Here is a 15,141-nt window from a genome sequence, read left to right as displayed (position 1 = left end):
ACAGGTAGATTAAATTAAATATTTACCTGTAACACAAACCCACTACAAGTATTGGAGGCAAAAAGCGCACCTCCTTCCCCCTCTGCTCCAATTTCCCACCCTCTCTAAATTCCCAACTTTAACACTCTGTTTAAGTGCACTCTGTTTAAGACCACTCTGTGCAGACCACTCGCAACTCCTCAGATAATGAAGCTGTCCATGCCCGCATGCAGCAAGACCTGGACAATATTCAGACTTGGGCTGATAAGTGGCATATAACGCTCGCGGCATACAAGTGCCAGGCAATGACTGTCTCCAACAAGCGAGAGTCTAACCACCTCCCCTTGACATTCAACGGCATTACCATCGCTGAATCCCCCACCATCAACATCCTGGGGGTCACCATTGACCAGAAACTTAACTGGACCAGCCACGTAAATACTGTGGCAACAAGAGCGGGTCAGAGGCTGGGTATTCTGCGGCAAGTGACTTACCTCCTGACTTCCCAAAGCCTTTCCACCATCTACAAGGCACAAGTCAGGAATGTGATGGAATACTCTCCATGTGCCTGGATGAGTGCAGCTCCAACAACACTCAAGAAGCTTGACACCATCCAGGACAAAGCAGCCCGCATGCTTGGCACCCCATCCACCACCTTAAACATTCACTCCCTCCACCGCAATGTGTACCATCTACAAGATGCACTGCAGCAACTCACCAAGGCTTCTTCGACAGCACCTCCCAAACCTGTGACCACTACTGCCTAGAAGGACAGGAATAGCAGGTGCATGGGAACACCATCACCTCCAAGTTCCCCTCCAAGTCACACACCATTGGAGGTATATCGGCCATTCCTTCAACGTCACTGGGTCAAAATCCTGGAACTCCCTCCCTAACAGCACTGTGGGAGTACCTTCACCACACGGACTGCAGTGGTTCAAGAAGGCGGCTCACCACCACCTTCTCACAGGCAATTAGGGATGGGCAATAAATGCTGACCTTGCCAGTGACACACACACCCTGTGAATAAGTAAAAATAACTGATGTTTACTTTAGCATTCTAAGAGATGTTGCATGAAGTAAATATAACTTTGCAAGAAGTGGTACTTCATTGGGGGAGACTTCTGATGACTAAAATTGACTGACAATAAACAAAGTTTTACTGCAGCAAAGGAGCCTTTTAACTGTTCATAGCCATGCATAACAACTTGTTCAGCAGCATGGTATCTACACATTTAAAATATTTATACATAAAGTATACTCAATACTTTATTCTATGTAAATAACAGCTCTGATGGCCGGACCTGCATCCTATGATAGCCAAATGGGATCGAGAGGTATGAGCAGCCAGGCGATACCTCAACCAATGCATTGCTTGAGTACAGGGAGAAGGAAAACACTTGAACTGAAGGACCTGTGAGGCATTTTTGAGAAATGTAGCAGTTTAAGGCCATCTCACTGCTGCACAGAACCTGATTCAAAGCACTGGGCTGAATTTTCACTTTTATCACCAGGCAGAAAACTGGGGCAGTGGGTCAACTTTTGCTTGAAGGGATTCAGCGAATCAGCATCCACCATACGAGACGTCAGCCTGTTCCAGAGGTCCATTATTCTTTGGAAAAGGGACTACTTCCTGACATCTAACCTAGATCGGCCTTATACATCTCCCCTCTGGTTCTTTTGCCAATTATCTTAAATTTCTGTCCTCTGGTTACCGGCCAACTTGTCAGTGGAAACAGTTCCTCCTTACTTTACTCTCTTTCCCAACTTTGTATTGCTTAAAGGTACTTTACCATTTAATGTTTTAGTGCTCTTGCTGTTACTTGGGATCTGAATGCTGCCTTTTCTAGACAAAGCACTAAAGTTGTGGTCCAGCAGAATTGGAGTGGCGGCATTGGCGTGCACAGGGATCGAATTTCTACAAGTGTTTTTCTCCCCCTGTGAGTTGATAGCCTGTGAGTGAAGATTAAATTTCTTTCAAAAAATGAGGTTATTTGCAATGTTGCCTCTAATTTTTTGGGGGGCTGTGCGGCCCCTTTAACGGACTGCAAGGCCCATTCAAAATTCCGTGCATGCGCAGTTTTTCCTTTGTAAAGCCGGCGAGCCAGCTGCATGGGATCTCCAGAACGCTGTGCAACTATGCAGCTTAAAGGGAACATTGGTTATATGTATCTTTAGACCATCGAACACATGCAAGGGAGTACTTGAATAATGAATTGTTCAGCATAATTTGACTTGTGACTCATTAACTGTCAGCTCTTTTAATACTTTTTTTGAATGTATGTGGTTTGAGCCAAGTACTAAAGTATTTTTCTGTTGATAACAGCATCAAGCAGCCAAAGACGAACCAGTGGATTGAAAACTTGCAGAATGCCTCAGAGACGAAAACCTTAATCATGTGAGTACAAAAATGAAGAAAGAAACTGAAGGAGAGTTACAAACTAGAATGTGTTTAAGGTAGTTTGATGATGCAGCATCTTGCTGATACCTGGCAATGTGCTAAGAATTAAGGGCAGGTGTTCATTTAAAGGCAGGCTCTTCTGGAAGACAGGTGGGTTGTTCCCCTCAATCCCTCTTTCCCCCAACTCCTCTATACTGCCAGAAACCTTGGATTGGGCCAATATAACAGAACTTAAGCTTTCATGCGTAAGTTCTAGAAACAGAAAATAATTGATTTGAACATTTTGTTTTTAAAAAGTACTTTAAGGATGACCTAGCCCATACTTGGTCCACTGTGCTGTTAATAGAGTGGTAGGATGGAGGATTTAAGTGAGACAATTGGTGAGTAAGTCATTCCTGTTTCATCACCAAACATTTAATCTTGGAACAAACTTGGCCCCAAACAGACACCGTTTACCTGCCTACCTGGGTCAGAGACAGACCAGATTTAGGTCAAACAGAAACAAATAGCAGAAATGTGTATCTTACAATCTTTGTTTGTCTGTATAACAGATATTAACTTATGAAAATATCAACTTGCTCTCCAGGTTCTGGAAAATGGACAAAGTTATGTTGAATGGACAACAGTTAGGTATGGGGAATGACCCACTTGCCCATTCCGTAGTCTGAATTCATGGAGCATCTGTACGAAGCAACTGCCTTGTGCAGTAATGTTAGTGAATTACAAAGATCCAAATCATCTGCGGAATATGTTCCATCCAGTTTACTGAAGGCTAAGCTCATGAGGTTCATCGGCTTGAGAAATTTCTTGGCAAGCAACAGGCATCCAGTGTTTATTTTGTAGTTATCATTGGGTAAGGGTCAAAATGTACACGAAGGGTTGTCACAGATCAACATTGAGTCAATAAAGCAATGTGAGGCAACAGATAATACCTGTGTACATCCTTTTAGGTTTAATTATAATTATACAGTGCAACCAGTCTTTATAGGCAGTATCATCAAACTTCATCTCCAACCTAAATTATTACATTTATCATTCAAACCTGCTCAGTTCTGACAGTTAATAGAACTGATACAAATACAAGGCCTGGTTTTCCCTTCAGGATGCCAGCAATGCACTTGCTGATGTAATTACTCAAACAGAATCCATGCAAGTGTCTGTGCCCAATAATTACATGTTTGGCTTCATTAACAATATTAATGACTTAAAATAAACGAGGATGTAATTAACGAGAGGGGGGTTGCACACATTGAGGCGAAGGGGGTATCAAAAGGAAAATGCTCCAGTGGCTGAAGTCATAACAGACACACAGGTTATTGGAGGCCAATCATCGCAGCCCTAGGGTATCACTGCAGGAGTTCCTGAGGGCAGCAGCCCTCCAGCCCAACCATCTTCAGTCACTCTTCAATCCCTCCATCATAAGGTCAGAATGAGGCTGTTCACTGACAATTCCACAGTATTCAAATCCATTTACAAGTCCTCCGACAATGAAGCCACCCATGCTGGCCTACAGCAGGACATGGACAAAATTCAAGCTTGGGCTGACAAGTGGCAGCCAACATTCGTGCCACATAAGTGCCACCATGACCATCGCCAACAGGAAAAAGCCCAACCAACTTCCTGAACTTCAATGGCACTACCATTGCAAAGCTGGTGACCATCAACATCTTTAAGTCACCAGTGACCAGAAGGTTAGGATTAGGACAGCCTTATCAACACCGTGCCAGCAAGAGCAGGGTCAGGTACATTGTGATGAGTGGCTCACTTCCTTACCTTTAAAAGGCTTTCCACCATCTACAAAACTTAAATCAGCAATGTAATAGAATGTTCAGCACTGGATGGGTACAGCTGCAACAACAAACACTAAGTTCAGTACAATCTGGGATAAGGCAATCTGCTTAATCAGCACCCTTGCCAATAAACTCAATATCCACTCCTTCACCACTGGCACACCGTTGCTGGAGTACGTATTATCTACAGGACGCACTGCAGCAAATCACACTTATTAAATCCGTGTATCTTGATGTTGTGTGTCCTTCAATAACTAAACAAGAGACTGCAGAGAACAATCAACAGGTGTTTACTGGATGAGGGTTACTCTAAAACTAACTGTACAGATCCCTACTCAGGGTTATATACAGGTGTGGTCACTGCCGGTACTACAGTATACAGGAGCTGTAAAACGTAGTTCTCCCCTTAAAGGTACATACACTACAATTCCTCCCCTTTTAGATTAACAGTACCATAACATTCATTTAACAATTAAATATCAACTAATTACAATTAACACTTTTAACATACAACATTAACTGAAAATAGTCTATTTATAAATTCAGTCTTTGGGGAGGCTTCCTGATCCTTTCTGGATAGCGCCTTTCCTGAATGTCTTGCTCTTGGTGCGGAGGGGATTCTGGCCCCCTGTCGTCGGTTGGTTCATCAGCTTCCGATGCTACTGTTTCTGGGGTAGATGCTACCTGTATGTCGGGTTCATCACCAGGTACGCGAGACATGGGGTTGACTCGTTCCTGTGACTCTAGGATCTGGTCAACATGGCGTCTCACAATGTTCTCCCCAACATCCACTGTGTACATTAGTGGCCCCTGCCGTGTGCATATCGTTCCTGGTTGCCATTTCTCTGTTCGGTAGTCGCGGGCCAAGACTGGTTGCCCTACATTGTAGCTCCTTGTCGGCTTCTCATTGATGTGCTGGAATTGCTTATTCTCAACATCTCTTCGTACATTTGGTCTGAGCAAATCCAGACGAGATCTCAACCTTCGGTTAAAGAACATCATGGCCGGGGTCTGGTTGGTGACTGCATGTGTCGCATTTCTGTAGGCTAACAGGAAATTGTCCACCTTATGCTGCAGTGGAATGTTGTCATCGCACATGGCCCTTACTGCTTTTTTAAAGGTTTGTACAAACCTCTCAGCCAATCCATTTGTGGCTGGATGATGTGGGGCGGATGTGTAATGCCTTACCCCATTCCTTTTCATAAATCTTCGAAACTCTTCGGACACAAACTGTGGTCCGTTATCAGAGCAAATCTGCTCTGGCAAGCCGTTCCTGGCAAATATGGTCCGTAGGACTGCAATAGTTTTCTCCGTGGTGGTGGAGGACATTTTGATCACCTCAGGCCATTTCGAGTGCGCATCCACAGCTATTAAAAACATTGAGTCCATGAATGGACCAGCAAAATCAATATGCACCCGTTGCCATGAAGATGAGGGCCACTCCCATGGGTGTAGAGGGGCATGTGGTGGTGCATTTTGGACCTTCTGGCATCCTGAGCAGCTCTTTGTCAGGTCCTCAATTTGCTGATCGATCCCCGGCCACCACACATAAGCCCTAGCAAGGCTTTTCATTTTCACCCCTCCCAGATGGCCTTCGTGAAGCTCATTGAGCACTCTCTCCCTTAACTTGGCTGGGATTACCACTCGGGATCCACACATCAAGGTCCCCTGGCATACTGACAGCTGTTCTCTTCTGGATGAGAATGCTGGCAACAGTGAGTCACCATGTGTTGGCCATCCCTTCACCGTCAAGTCATATACCCGAGACAGTGTCGGGTCATTTCGGGTCTCCTTCTCCAAATCAGCGTTAGTTACTGGCAAGCGTTCAATTATAGTCGAATAAAATATTTCGACAGGGTCCACTGCTGGTGCTTCCTCCGCAGTAGGCAGTGGCAGGCATGATAGCCCATCAGCGTTTCCATGCTGTTTCGTGCCCTTATACTCGATTTCATATTGGTTCGCCCCTAGAAAAAGGGACCATCTTTGTAGCCGTTGCGCAGTCATCACCGGAACGCCCTTCTTTGGATTAAAGATGGAGACAAGTGGTTGGTGGTCAGTCAGCAAGGTGAACTTCTGCCCGTGCAGATAGTGGTTGAACTTTTTCACTCCCCACATTAGGCTGAGGGCCTCCCTGTCAATCTGGGCGTAGTTACGCTCGGCTGAGGTTAGTGACCGAGACGCAAAGGCTACTGGCCTCTCCGAGCCGTCCGGGAATTTGTGCGACAGCACCGCTCCAATGCCATAGGGTGATGCATCACACGCCAACCGAATTGGTAGTGCTGGGTTGAAATGAGCCAACACCTCTTTTGATGTGATCAATTCTTTGCACTTCTGGAAAGCTCGTTTACATTCGTCATTCCACTTCAATGGTACCCCCGTTTGCAGTAGGGTGTTCAGTGGGTGTAGTACTGTGGACAAATTCGGCAAGAACTTATGGTAGTAGTTTACCAGCCCGAGGAACGATCTCAGTTGTGACACATTTTCCGGTGCTGGAGCCTTGACTACTGCCTCAATCTTTTCAGGGGACTTATGTAACCCCTCTTCATCAATAACGTGGCCACAATACGAGATCTGCTTCTGGAAAAACTTGCATTTGTGGCGATTAGCTCGGAGCCCATATTCCTTCAATCTAGTGAGCACCTGCTCCAGGTTGGCGAGGTGATCACTGTCATTTTCGCCCGTGACCAGGATGTCGTCCAAATAACACTGGGTCCCTGGAATCCCTTGCAGGACTTGATCCATTGCCCTTTGCCAAATAGCCGGAGCTGATGCTACCCCGAACACCAGCCGGTTGTATTGGTAGAGACCTTTATGAGTGTTGATCGTGAGGTACTGTTTCGAGGCTTCTTCTACCTCCATTTGCAGGTACGCCTGGGCCAGATCAATCTTAGTGAAGTGTTTCCCTCCAGATAGCGAGGCGAAAATATCTTCAATCCGCGGAAGCGGATATTGTACAGTGTGAAGGACTGGGTTCACTGTCACCTTAAAGTCCCCACAGATGCGAACCTTCTTTGGTTCCCCAGGCGTATTACTCAACGACCTCTTCATTACAGGAACGATGGGTGTAGCCCACTTGCTCCAGTCCACTTTGGACAGTACTCCTGAACGTTCCAAACCTTCCAGCTCTGCTTCAACAGCTGGGCGGATCGCATAAGGTACCGGCCTGGCCTTAAAAAACTTTGGGCTTGCATTTTCCTCTATTTTGATCGTCACTGTTATGCCTTTTAGTGTTCCGAGTCCCTCCTGGAACACTTCTTGTGCGTCAGTTAGCATTTTTGACAGTCGTCCAGGTGTGACGTCGTCATCCTTTTTGGCATCTACAGTCAGTGCTTGTATGGAATGCCAATCTAGCTGTATCTTCCGGATCCATTCACGTCCTAGTAGTGGTGGTCCTCCATCTGGCAATACATATAGGTCCATTTTTGGTGTTTCCTTGCCGTTATATATAACGTTCACCCTTATTTTTCCTTTGGGGTAGACTTTTTGCCCCGTGTACGTCTTCAAGACAATCTCCGTATCTCTCAAGGGTATATGTGAGAATAGCCGCTTGTAGTCTCTTCGGTTTATGACTGTTAGGGCTGATCCTGTGTCCAATTCCATTTTCACTTGGACTCCGACTATCTTGAGCGTGACCCAGATAGTTTGGTGATCCTCCGTTTTGATCACATTATGTAGTTTCAGACAACCCAGCTCCTTGCTTCCGGAGTCTGTATCACTCTTCTGTTCGTCTGAACTACTCTCCGTCACCTTATGTACCTTCTTGTACTTCTCCTGTGGTGATTTCTTGCTGCTGGTTTTCTTTTCCGACCTGCAGACTCTTGCTATGTGTCCTACTTTTCCACACTGTCTGCACACTTGGTCCTTGAACCAGCAATCCTTATGGTCGTGTGTTGTTCTGCCGCAGCGATAGCACTTCACTGTTCCGTATGACATTTCATTTGTGCCATATTCTTGCGGTCTCCGTTGTATCTCTGCCGCGCCCCGTGCTGCTGCTTCGTGTGATACTGCCATGCTGAAAGCCTTGTCCAGTGTAAGATCCTTTTCTGCTCGAAGCCGTTTCTGGGTTCCTTCACTTTGAAGCCCACACACAAACTTGTCCCTTAAAGTATCTGCTAGTCCCGTTCCAAACTGGCAGTGTTTCGATAGCTTGCGCAGTTCCGTTAAAAACTCAGCATTACTTTCATCTTTATGCTGGTTCCTTTTGTGAAACTTAAATCTTTCCGCTACCAGCAGCGGTGTGGGGTCTAAGTGGTCCTGTAGGATTGACACTATGTTTTCAAAATCCTTTTCCACTGGCTTCTCTGGGGTTACTAAGTTTCACAGTAAGCCATACGTTTTTGCACCCATTGAATTCAACAATACCAGCGCTTTCCTGTCATCTGGCACTTCATTTGCCTTGCAGTACACTTCTATGCATTCGACATATGTCGTCCAATCTTCGACTTCATTGTTGAACGTTGTGACACTGCCACTCTTCGGCATCCCTGGGTGTGGTTAGACTGGCTCAAAATGGCGTCTCCCACGCTCTCCCTTCTTCTCCGCTGCGGCTCAAAATGGCGTCTCCCGCGCTCTCCCTTCTTCTCCGCTGCGGCTCAAAATGGCGTCTCCCGCGCTTTCCTTTCTTCCCCGCTGACGCTGCTCGCCCCCTGAACACCGCCTCTCTCTCTCGTTGATGCCGCTCGGTCCTGAACAGTGGCTGCGCCCTGTGCGCTCTACCCTCTCTCTTCTCGTGTCGACGCCGCTCGGTCCTGAACAGCGGCTGCGCCCTGTGCGCTCTACCCTCTCTCTTTTCCCGTCGACGCCGCTCGGTCCTGAACACCGGCTGCGCTGTGTGCGCTCTACCGTCTCTCTTCTCCCGTCGACGCTGCTCGGCCTTTTCCTGTGCCGTCGGTCGGCTCTAGCCGCCGCTGTGCAGGAAGGGTCTGCGCCGTACCTGTTGCAGCCCGTTTCGCTGGAGTCTCCGTTGGATGGTCGACGCCCGTGCTTCTGGAATCGGCCTTCTGCAGAATTGCAGGTAGGTTCGAATCTGCTCGTCGCCAATGTTAAATCCGTGTATCTTGATGTTGTGTGTCCTTCAATAACTAAACAAGAGACTGCAGAGAACAATCAACAGGTGTTTACTGGATGAGGGTTACTCTAAAACTAACTGTACAGATCCCTACTCAGGGTTATATACAGGTGTGGTCACTGCCGGTACTACAGTATACAGGAGCTGTAAAAAGTAGTTCTCCCCTTAAAGGTACATACACTACAACACTTACTTTAACAGCACCTCTCAGCCCCATGACTTTGACCCCGGAGAAGGACATCACATCCAAGTCACACACCATCCTTATTGAACATATACTGATGTTTTTTTTGTCATCGTGGAGTCAAAATCCTATAATTCCCTAGGTACTGTAACACTATCATGGGAACATCATCACTACAAGGACTGCAATGATTCGAGAAACCCCACCACCCCCTCAGATCCACTAAAGATGGACAATAAAATGGCAATCTAAAAAAAACCAAGATGGAAAATGTTACCAACAGCTGAGGCTTCATCCTTCAATCATCTCATTGTTATTTGCTTTTACCTCTAATTTCCACCAAGGTCAATGGTTCGATTCCTCCTAATACAGAAAAACCCAACTGTTGTGACTAATTGATCTCTTGTGGCATTGCTCATTGACAAAAATTAGTTTAGATTACTCAGTAAATTTTACAAATGCTGCTCCCTGTGGAGACTCAAACCCCTCCCCTCAGGAGTGCATATCAGCAAATTTTTACAATTTTCCATCAATTACAAGGAGCACAAATGAATAAAAGTCACACTTACAGGTTTTGCAATCTATATGCATTGTATTATCAATCTATTTAATATTCAAAGTCTTGCATATAATGTGCACTTTCTGTAAGTGTAACATGTATTTCCTGTAATGCTTACTTCCTTTAATGCTTTCCTGTCCATATTTTTTCTGCCATGCTATTTTGATCATGACCGACCCAATATCTGCCACAAACTTATCACAATTTTAATAATCTCTGATTGAATCTTTAAAGCTTGGTCTTCAAGTTAGGTGGCACTGCTGCACTTACCTCCAAGACCTCCCAGCTCCATCTCCAAGATCAGTATTGGCGTTAGCCACAATGTCATCTGCCTTGGAGCTACCAAAATTGGGCCTGTGGCCGGAGGCTGCCTGCTCCGTCCCTATTCTATCCCTCATGGCTGCCATCCTCACCTCTGCGGCTGGTGACTTCCTACGCCCATTGCAAAGTACTGACTCCAAGTCCCAACTCAAGAAGTGCTGCTTCAGTTGTACAGAGTCCTGGTCAGACCCTATCTGGAGTACTGTGTTCAGTTTTGTGCACCGAACCTCAGGAAGGAAATGGTAGGATACTGAGAAGTGCAGAGGAACAGACGGATCTTGGAGTGCATGTCCACAGATCTCTGAAGGTAGCAGGACAGGTAGATAAGGTGGTTAAGAAGACATATGGGATACTTTCCTTTATTAACTGAGACATAGAATATAAGAGCAGAGAGGTTATGCTTGAACTGTATAAAACACTAGTTAGGCCACAATTAGAGCACTGCGTACAGTTCTGGCCACCACATTACAGGAAAGATGTGATTGCACTAGAGAGGGTGCAGAGGAGATTTATAAGGGTGTTGCCAGGACTGGAGAATTTTAGCTATGAGGTAAGATTGGATAGGCTGGGGTTTTCTTTGGCACAGAGGAGGCTGAGGGGAGATTTAATTGAGTTGCATAAAATTATGAGGGGCCTAGATAGAGCAGAGGGGTCAATAACCAGGGGGCATAGATTTAAAATCATTGGTAGAAGGATTAGTTGAGGAGAACTTTTTTCACCCAGAGGGTGATGGGGGTCTGGAACACACTGCCTGAAAGGGTGGTAGAGGCAGAACCCCCTCATCGCATTTAAAAAGTACCTGGATGTGCACTTGAAGTGCCGTAACCTACAAGGCTACTGACCAAGAGCTGGAAATTGGGATTAGGCTGGATAGCTCTTTTTTGGCTGGCTTTGGGAAATGAAGAGGGGCAAATGGAGCATGTTTCAGTGGGGGAGCATTTGGGAAACAGTGATCAAAATATCATTAGGTTTAGAGAAGTTATGGAAAAGGACAAGGAACAATCAAATATGGAAATACTCAACTGCAAGAGAGGTAATATCAGTGTGTTGAAAAGGGTTCTGGCCTAGGTGGATTGGAATCAAAGATTGGCAGGTAAATAGTAAATGAGCAATGAGAGACGGTCAAAGAGGAGCTAGTTTGGGTACAGACTAAACACAGTCCCATGAGAGGGAAAGGAAGGGCATTCAAAGCTAGAGCTCCCTGAATGACTAAAGATCTAGGGGGAGAAATTCATGCTAGCCAATAAAGTTGCTGGTGTCACCGGCAATGAGTTAACGACCACTGAAAATTGGCGCAATGCTAACGGAGCAAAATTCATCTGGGGGATGGAGATTGTTGACGCTACGCTTATCTGCCATACAACGCTGTCCTGGTGGCGTTACTGGAGGCATCCAACCCGAAATTTCTGTGCAGGTGCGGTCTCGAGTTCCACACAGCCTCTGGAACTGAGGCTGTGGAGCTCGCAAGGAACTGTAGGCAATGAAGAGGCCTGAAAATTAAAGGGCCATGCACACTGAAGCAATACAAATTTAAATGAAGTGAAACATTGCAGTTTTCAGCCATTTCTGCCTTTTAGAAACATATTCAAAATTAAAAAGAAGTCCCAAATGTGAATATTCAGCTCTTAAAGCTGAATTCCCTTGCTAACCTCAAAAAATGGGAAAAATGCCTCAGCACTAACACAAATGGCTCAGCAAGCCAGGGAAGGGGCACCCAGGGTCTGGCATGCAGCACTTCAGCTTTGCGCAGGGGGTCAACACTGCAAGAGAGGTTCTCTACCCACAGGGGCCAAGAGGCCCTCCAGAAAGAACGATGTGGGACCAGATCACCGAGGCCATCACTACCAGCCGTGTCACCTCCACCACCTGACTCCAGTGCCCAAAGAAGCTTCATGACCTCAGGCCAGTGGTCAAGGTCAGTGAATGCATCTTCAAAAGCCATCTACTACCAACTATACCACTAGCCTCACATACTGCTCAATGTATGACCTCCACCCCCAATCACTCACCTACCAACAATCTGCACCAATCACGAGACTCATCTCCCATTCCTAGCCTCACCTCACCTCCTTGGAAGAGACGGTGCTGGCCATTCTTGGCAGGGGCATGTCTGAGCCCTTGGCCAGCGGCGGGGCTGAAAGGATACAAGATGCTGATATCCTCATACGTTATCCTCCTTCTGGCATGCATCTCATGCTTTCCCGCCCTCCCGTCATCACAACTCCACCCTTGTGCCTTCCTCATTTCACACACCCAAGAAATGCAGCCTGCCCAGTCAGTGGGTGACCAAGAAGAGGGAGAGGAGTATGTAGAAGAACAAGAAGAAGAAGATTGATTTGACACTTCCAGCCACCAGCTCCTCAAGGTCAACCAGCAAAGCCATTTGCAGTGTCCCCCACTGAAAGTCAGCAGCCTTCCACCAGCCATGCTGCAGCCACTGGGGTAGCACTGTGTGACATCAGTAGGATAGGCAAAGGCACACGCAAGACAGTCACTAAGAGAATGCATATGGGTGATGAGTTGATTTCTTGATGTCACATTGGATGGATAGACGTATATAGGTGGATTGGAAAGTTTGCTTTGTGGTGGCTTTTATTTCAGCATCGTGGCCAAGAGGACGTTGTGATGGTCAGTAACAGATGGAAGGTAAGGTGTGGGACTAATGTTGAAAGAGAAATCAGGGTTGTGGTCACTGGGCAGGTGGATGATTCCATTCCGGACATCCCGCCCATAAAGGGGCTGTTTGGGATGCATTCTTCCATCTAATTCCTCCTCTTCTGCTTCCTCCTGCAAACGGATGTTGTAAATACTCAGCTGGTCAGGCAGCATGTCAACCTGAGACGTGAACTCTGTTTTTCTTTCCACAGATGTTGTGTGACCTGCTGAGTATTTGCAGCATGTTCTGTCTTCTCAAAGGCCTTCATTTACCATCTGAGCTCTTACAAGTGTCCAGCGGCCCTCCCTACACACTTAAAAAACTGTTAACATCTATTGCAGTAAGCCACCACTCAATAAAATCAAAAAAACCTAGTCGAAAAGCTTAAATCCAAACTTACCTGAACGATGTGTGTGTCCCTTTAAGAGGTGCCGACATCGCCACTGTCAGCCTACTTGAACCTGGCATGCTTAGGACCCAGCGCTAAATTCGCGCTTGTGATGTAAAGTCGGCGTTGCATGCCGATTTACATCACAACGCCGTCATTTTGTTGGAGGTGACGCTGCAAGTTACCGGCAGTGCAAAGGTAGGGACCAAAACAGCAGCCGCTGCAAGACCTGCCAGCAGCTGGCGAAAGATCATCGGCTGCCATTTTTACGCCATTCGCTATGAAATGGCGCTAAGGCCACAAATTTCTCGCTCATAGAGATTAAAATTAAACAGAAAAAGGAGGCTTATGATAAATGTCAGGTTCACAATTCAGTAGAGAACCAAGCTGAATAAAAAAAGTACAGAGGGAACTGATAAAGGAAAACAACGGGCAAAGGAAGTGTATGAGAATAGATTGGTGGGTAACATAAAAGGGAACCCAAAAGTCTTTTATAAATAGATATATATAGTAAAAGGGTAGTCAAAGAAAGGGTGAGGCTGATTAGGGACCAAAAAGGAGATCTTCTTGTGGAGACGGTGGGCATCACTGAGGTACTAAATGAGCAAATTGCATCAGTCTTCACTAAAGAAGAGGGTGCTGCAAATGTCACAGTAAAGGAGGAGGTCGTAGAGAAATTGGATAGGATTAAAATAGACAAAGAAGAGGCACCTAAAAGGTTGGCAGAGCTCAAAGTAGAACAGCCACCCAGTTCAGATGGGATGCACCCTAGGTTGTTGAGGGAAGTAAGGGTGGAAATAACGTAGGCTCTGGTCACAATCTTCCAATCCTCCTTAGATATGGTAGTGGTCCCAGACAACTGGAGGACTGCAAATGTTACACCCATGTTCAAAAAAGGGATGGGGGATAACCTCAGCAACTATAGGCCAGTCAACCTAACGTTTGTGATGGGAATCTTTTAGAGACAGTAATCCAAGACAAAATTAATTTGCTCTTGGAAAAATATGGGTTAAGCAATGAAAGCCAGCATGAATTTGTTAAAGACAAATCGTGTTTGACTAACTTAATCGAGTTCTTTGATGGAAGTAACAGAGAGGGTTAATGAGGTAGTGTGGTTGATGTTGTGTATATGGATTTTCAAAAGACATTTGATAAAGTGCCACATAATAAACATTAGCAATATTAAAGCCCATGGGATTAAAGGGGCAATGGCTGCGTGGATACGTAATTGGCTAAGGATCAGAAAGCAAAGAGTAGTGGTGAACAGTTGTGTAGTGGCGCTTCGTAATTTCCAAACATGCAGCCACTGAGCTTTGAGGCTTTAGCACCGAGTAGACGCGTGTCGAAATAAAACGTTCCAAACCATAACTTTATCTTTAAACTGTTTACTGTAACACCTTACAAACAGAATTACAAAGCAAAACACGTTTAAACGCGCACGGTCAAAAACTGTATTGCTCCAGCCCTCAAAGCTTCTGCCTTCTCCAGCCTCGTGGTGCTTGAGCTGTAAAATGGCTGGATACCATGTGACAAGCTTAAGGACTGTACCATTGTAGCAAGAATAAAGGGGGTCACTCAGCCTATACTATTGTAACAAGAAAAGAGGGGGTTTCTCAATACAATAAGTCAGTCAGGTAAATTAACTGTATTATACTATTTAACCAATACTTTAAAGTATGTTCTTTCTTAAACTTTCATGAATCTTACATTCCGGCCCCTAATTGACTAGGCACATGAAGCATATCAATTACTCAAACATTCTTAAGAGTCATAAACTAATGAGTTCAACATATTT

General features: G+C 45.7%; 1 protein-coding gene across 5 annotated transcripts in view; it reads left to right on the top strand.

The window, feature by feature from the left end:
* LOC147116898 (uncharacterized) overlaps positions 1-3,309 on the top strand; it is a 347,723-nt gene extending 344,414 nt beyond the window's left edge. For all 5 annotated transcript variants that reach the window (XM_085987340.1, XM_085987341.1, XM_085987339.1 and 2 more), the window contains 2 exons: positions 2,306-2,377; positions 2,967-3,309. In XM_085987340.1, coding sequence (XP_085843466.1) covers positions 2,306-2,373 — 68 coding nt within the window. In that variant the 3' untranslated portion in view covers positions 2,374-2,377; positions 2,967-3,309. The remainder of the gene's footprint in view (positions 1-2,305; positions 2,378-2,966) is intronic.
* Positions 3,310-15,141: the final 11,832 nt, after the last annotated feature.

The sequence above is a fragment of the Somniosus microcephalus genome, chromosome 5 (genome assembly GCF_052327205.1).
Source record: "Somniosus microcephalus isolate GS21.2 chromosome 5, FLI_Smic_1.0, whole genome shotgun sequence".
In the NCBI taxonomy this organism is placed as follows: domain Eukaryota; kingdom Metazoa; phylum Chordata; class Chondrichthyes; order Squaliformes; family Somniosidae; genus Somniosus; species Somniosus microcephalus.
Note: the sequence above shows the minus strand (reverse complement) of the source record. Positions and strands in the feature narration are given on the sequence as shown.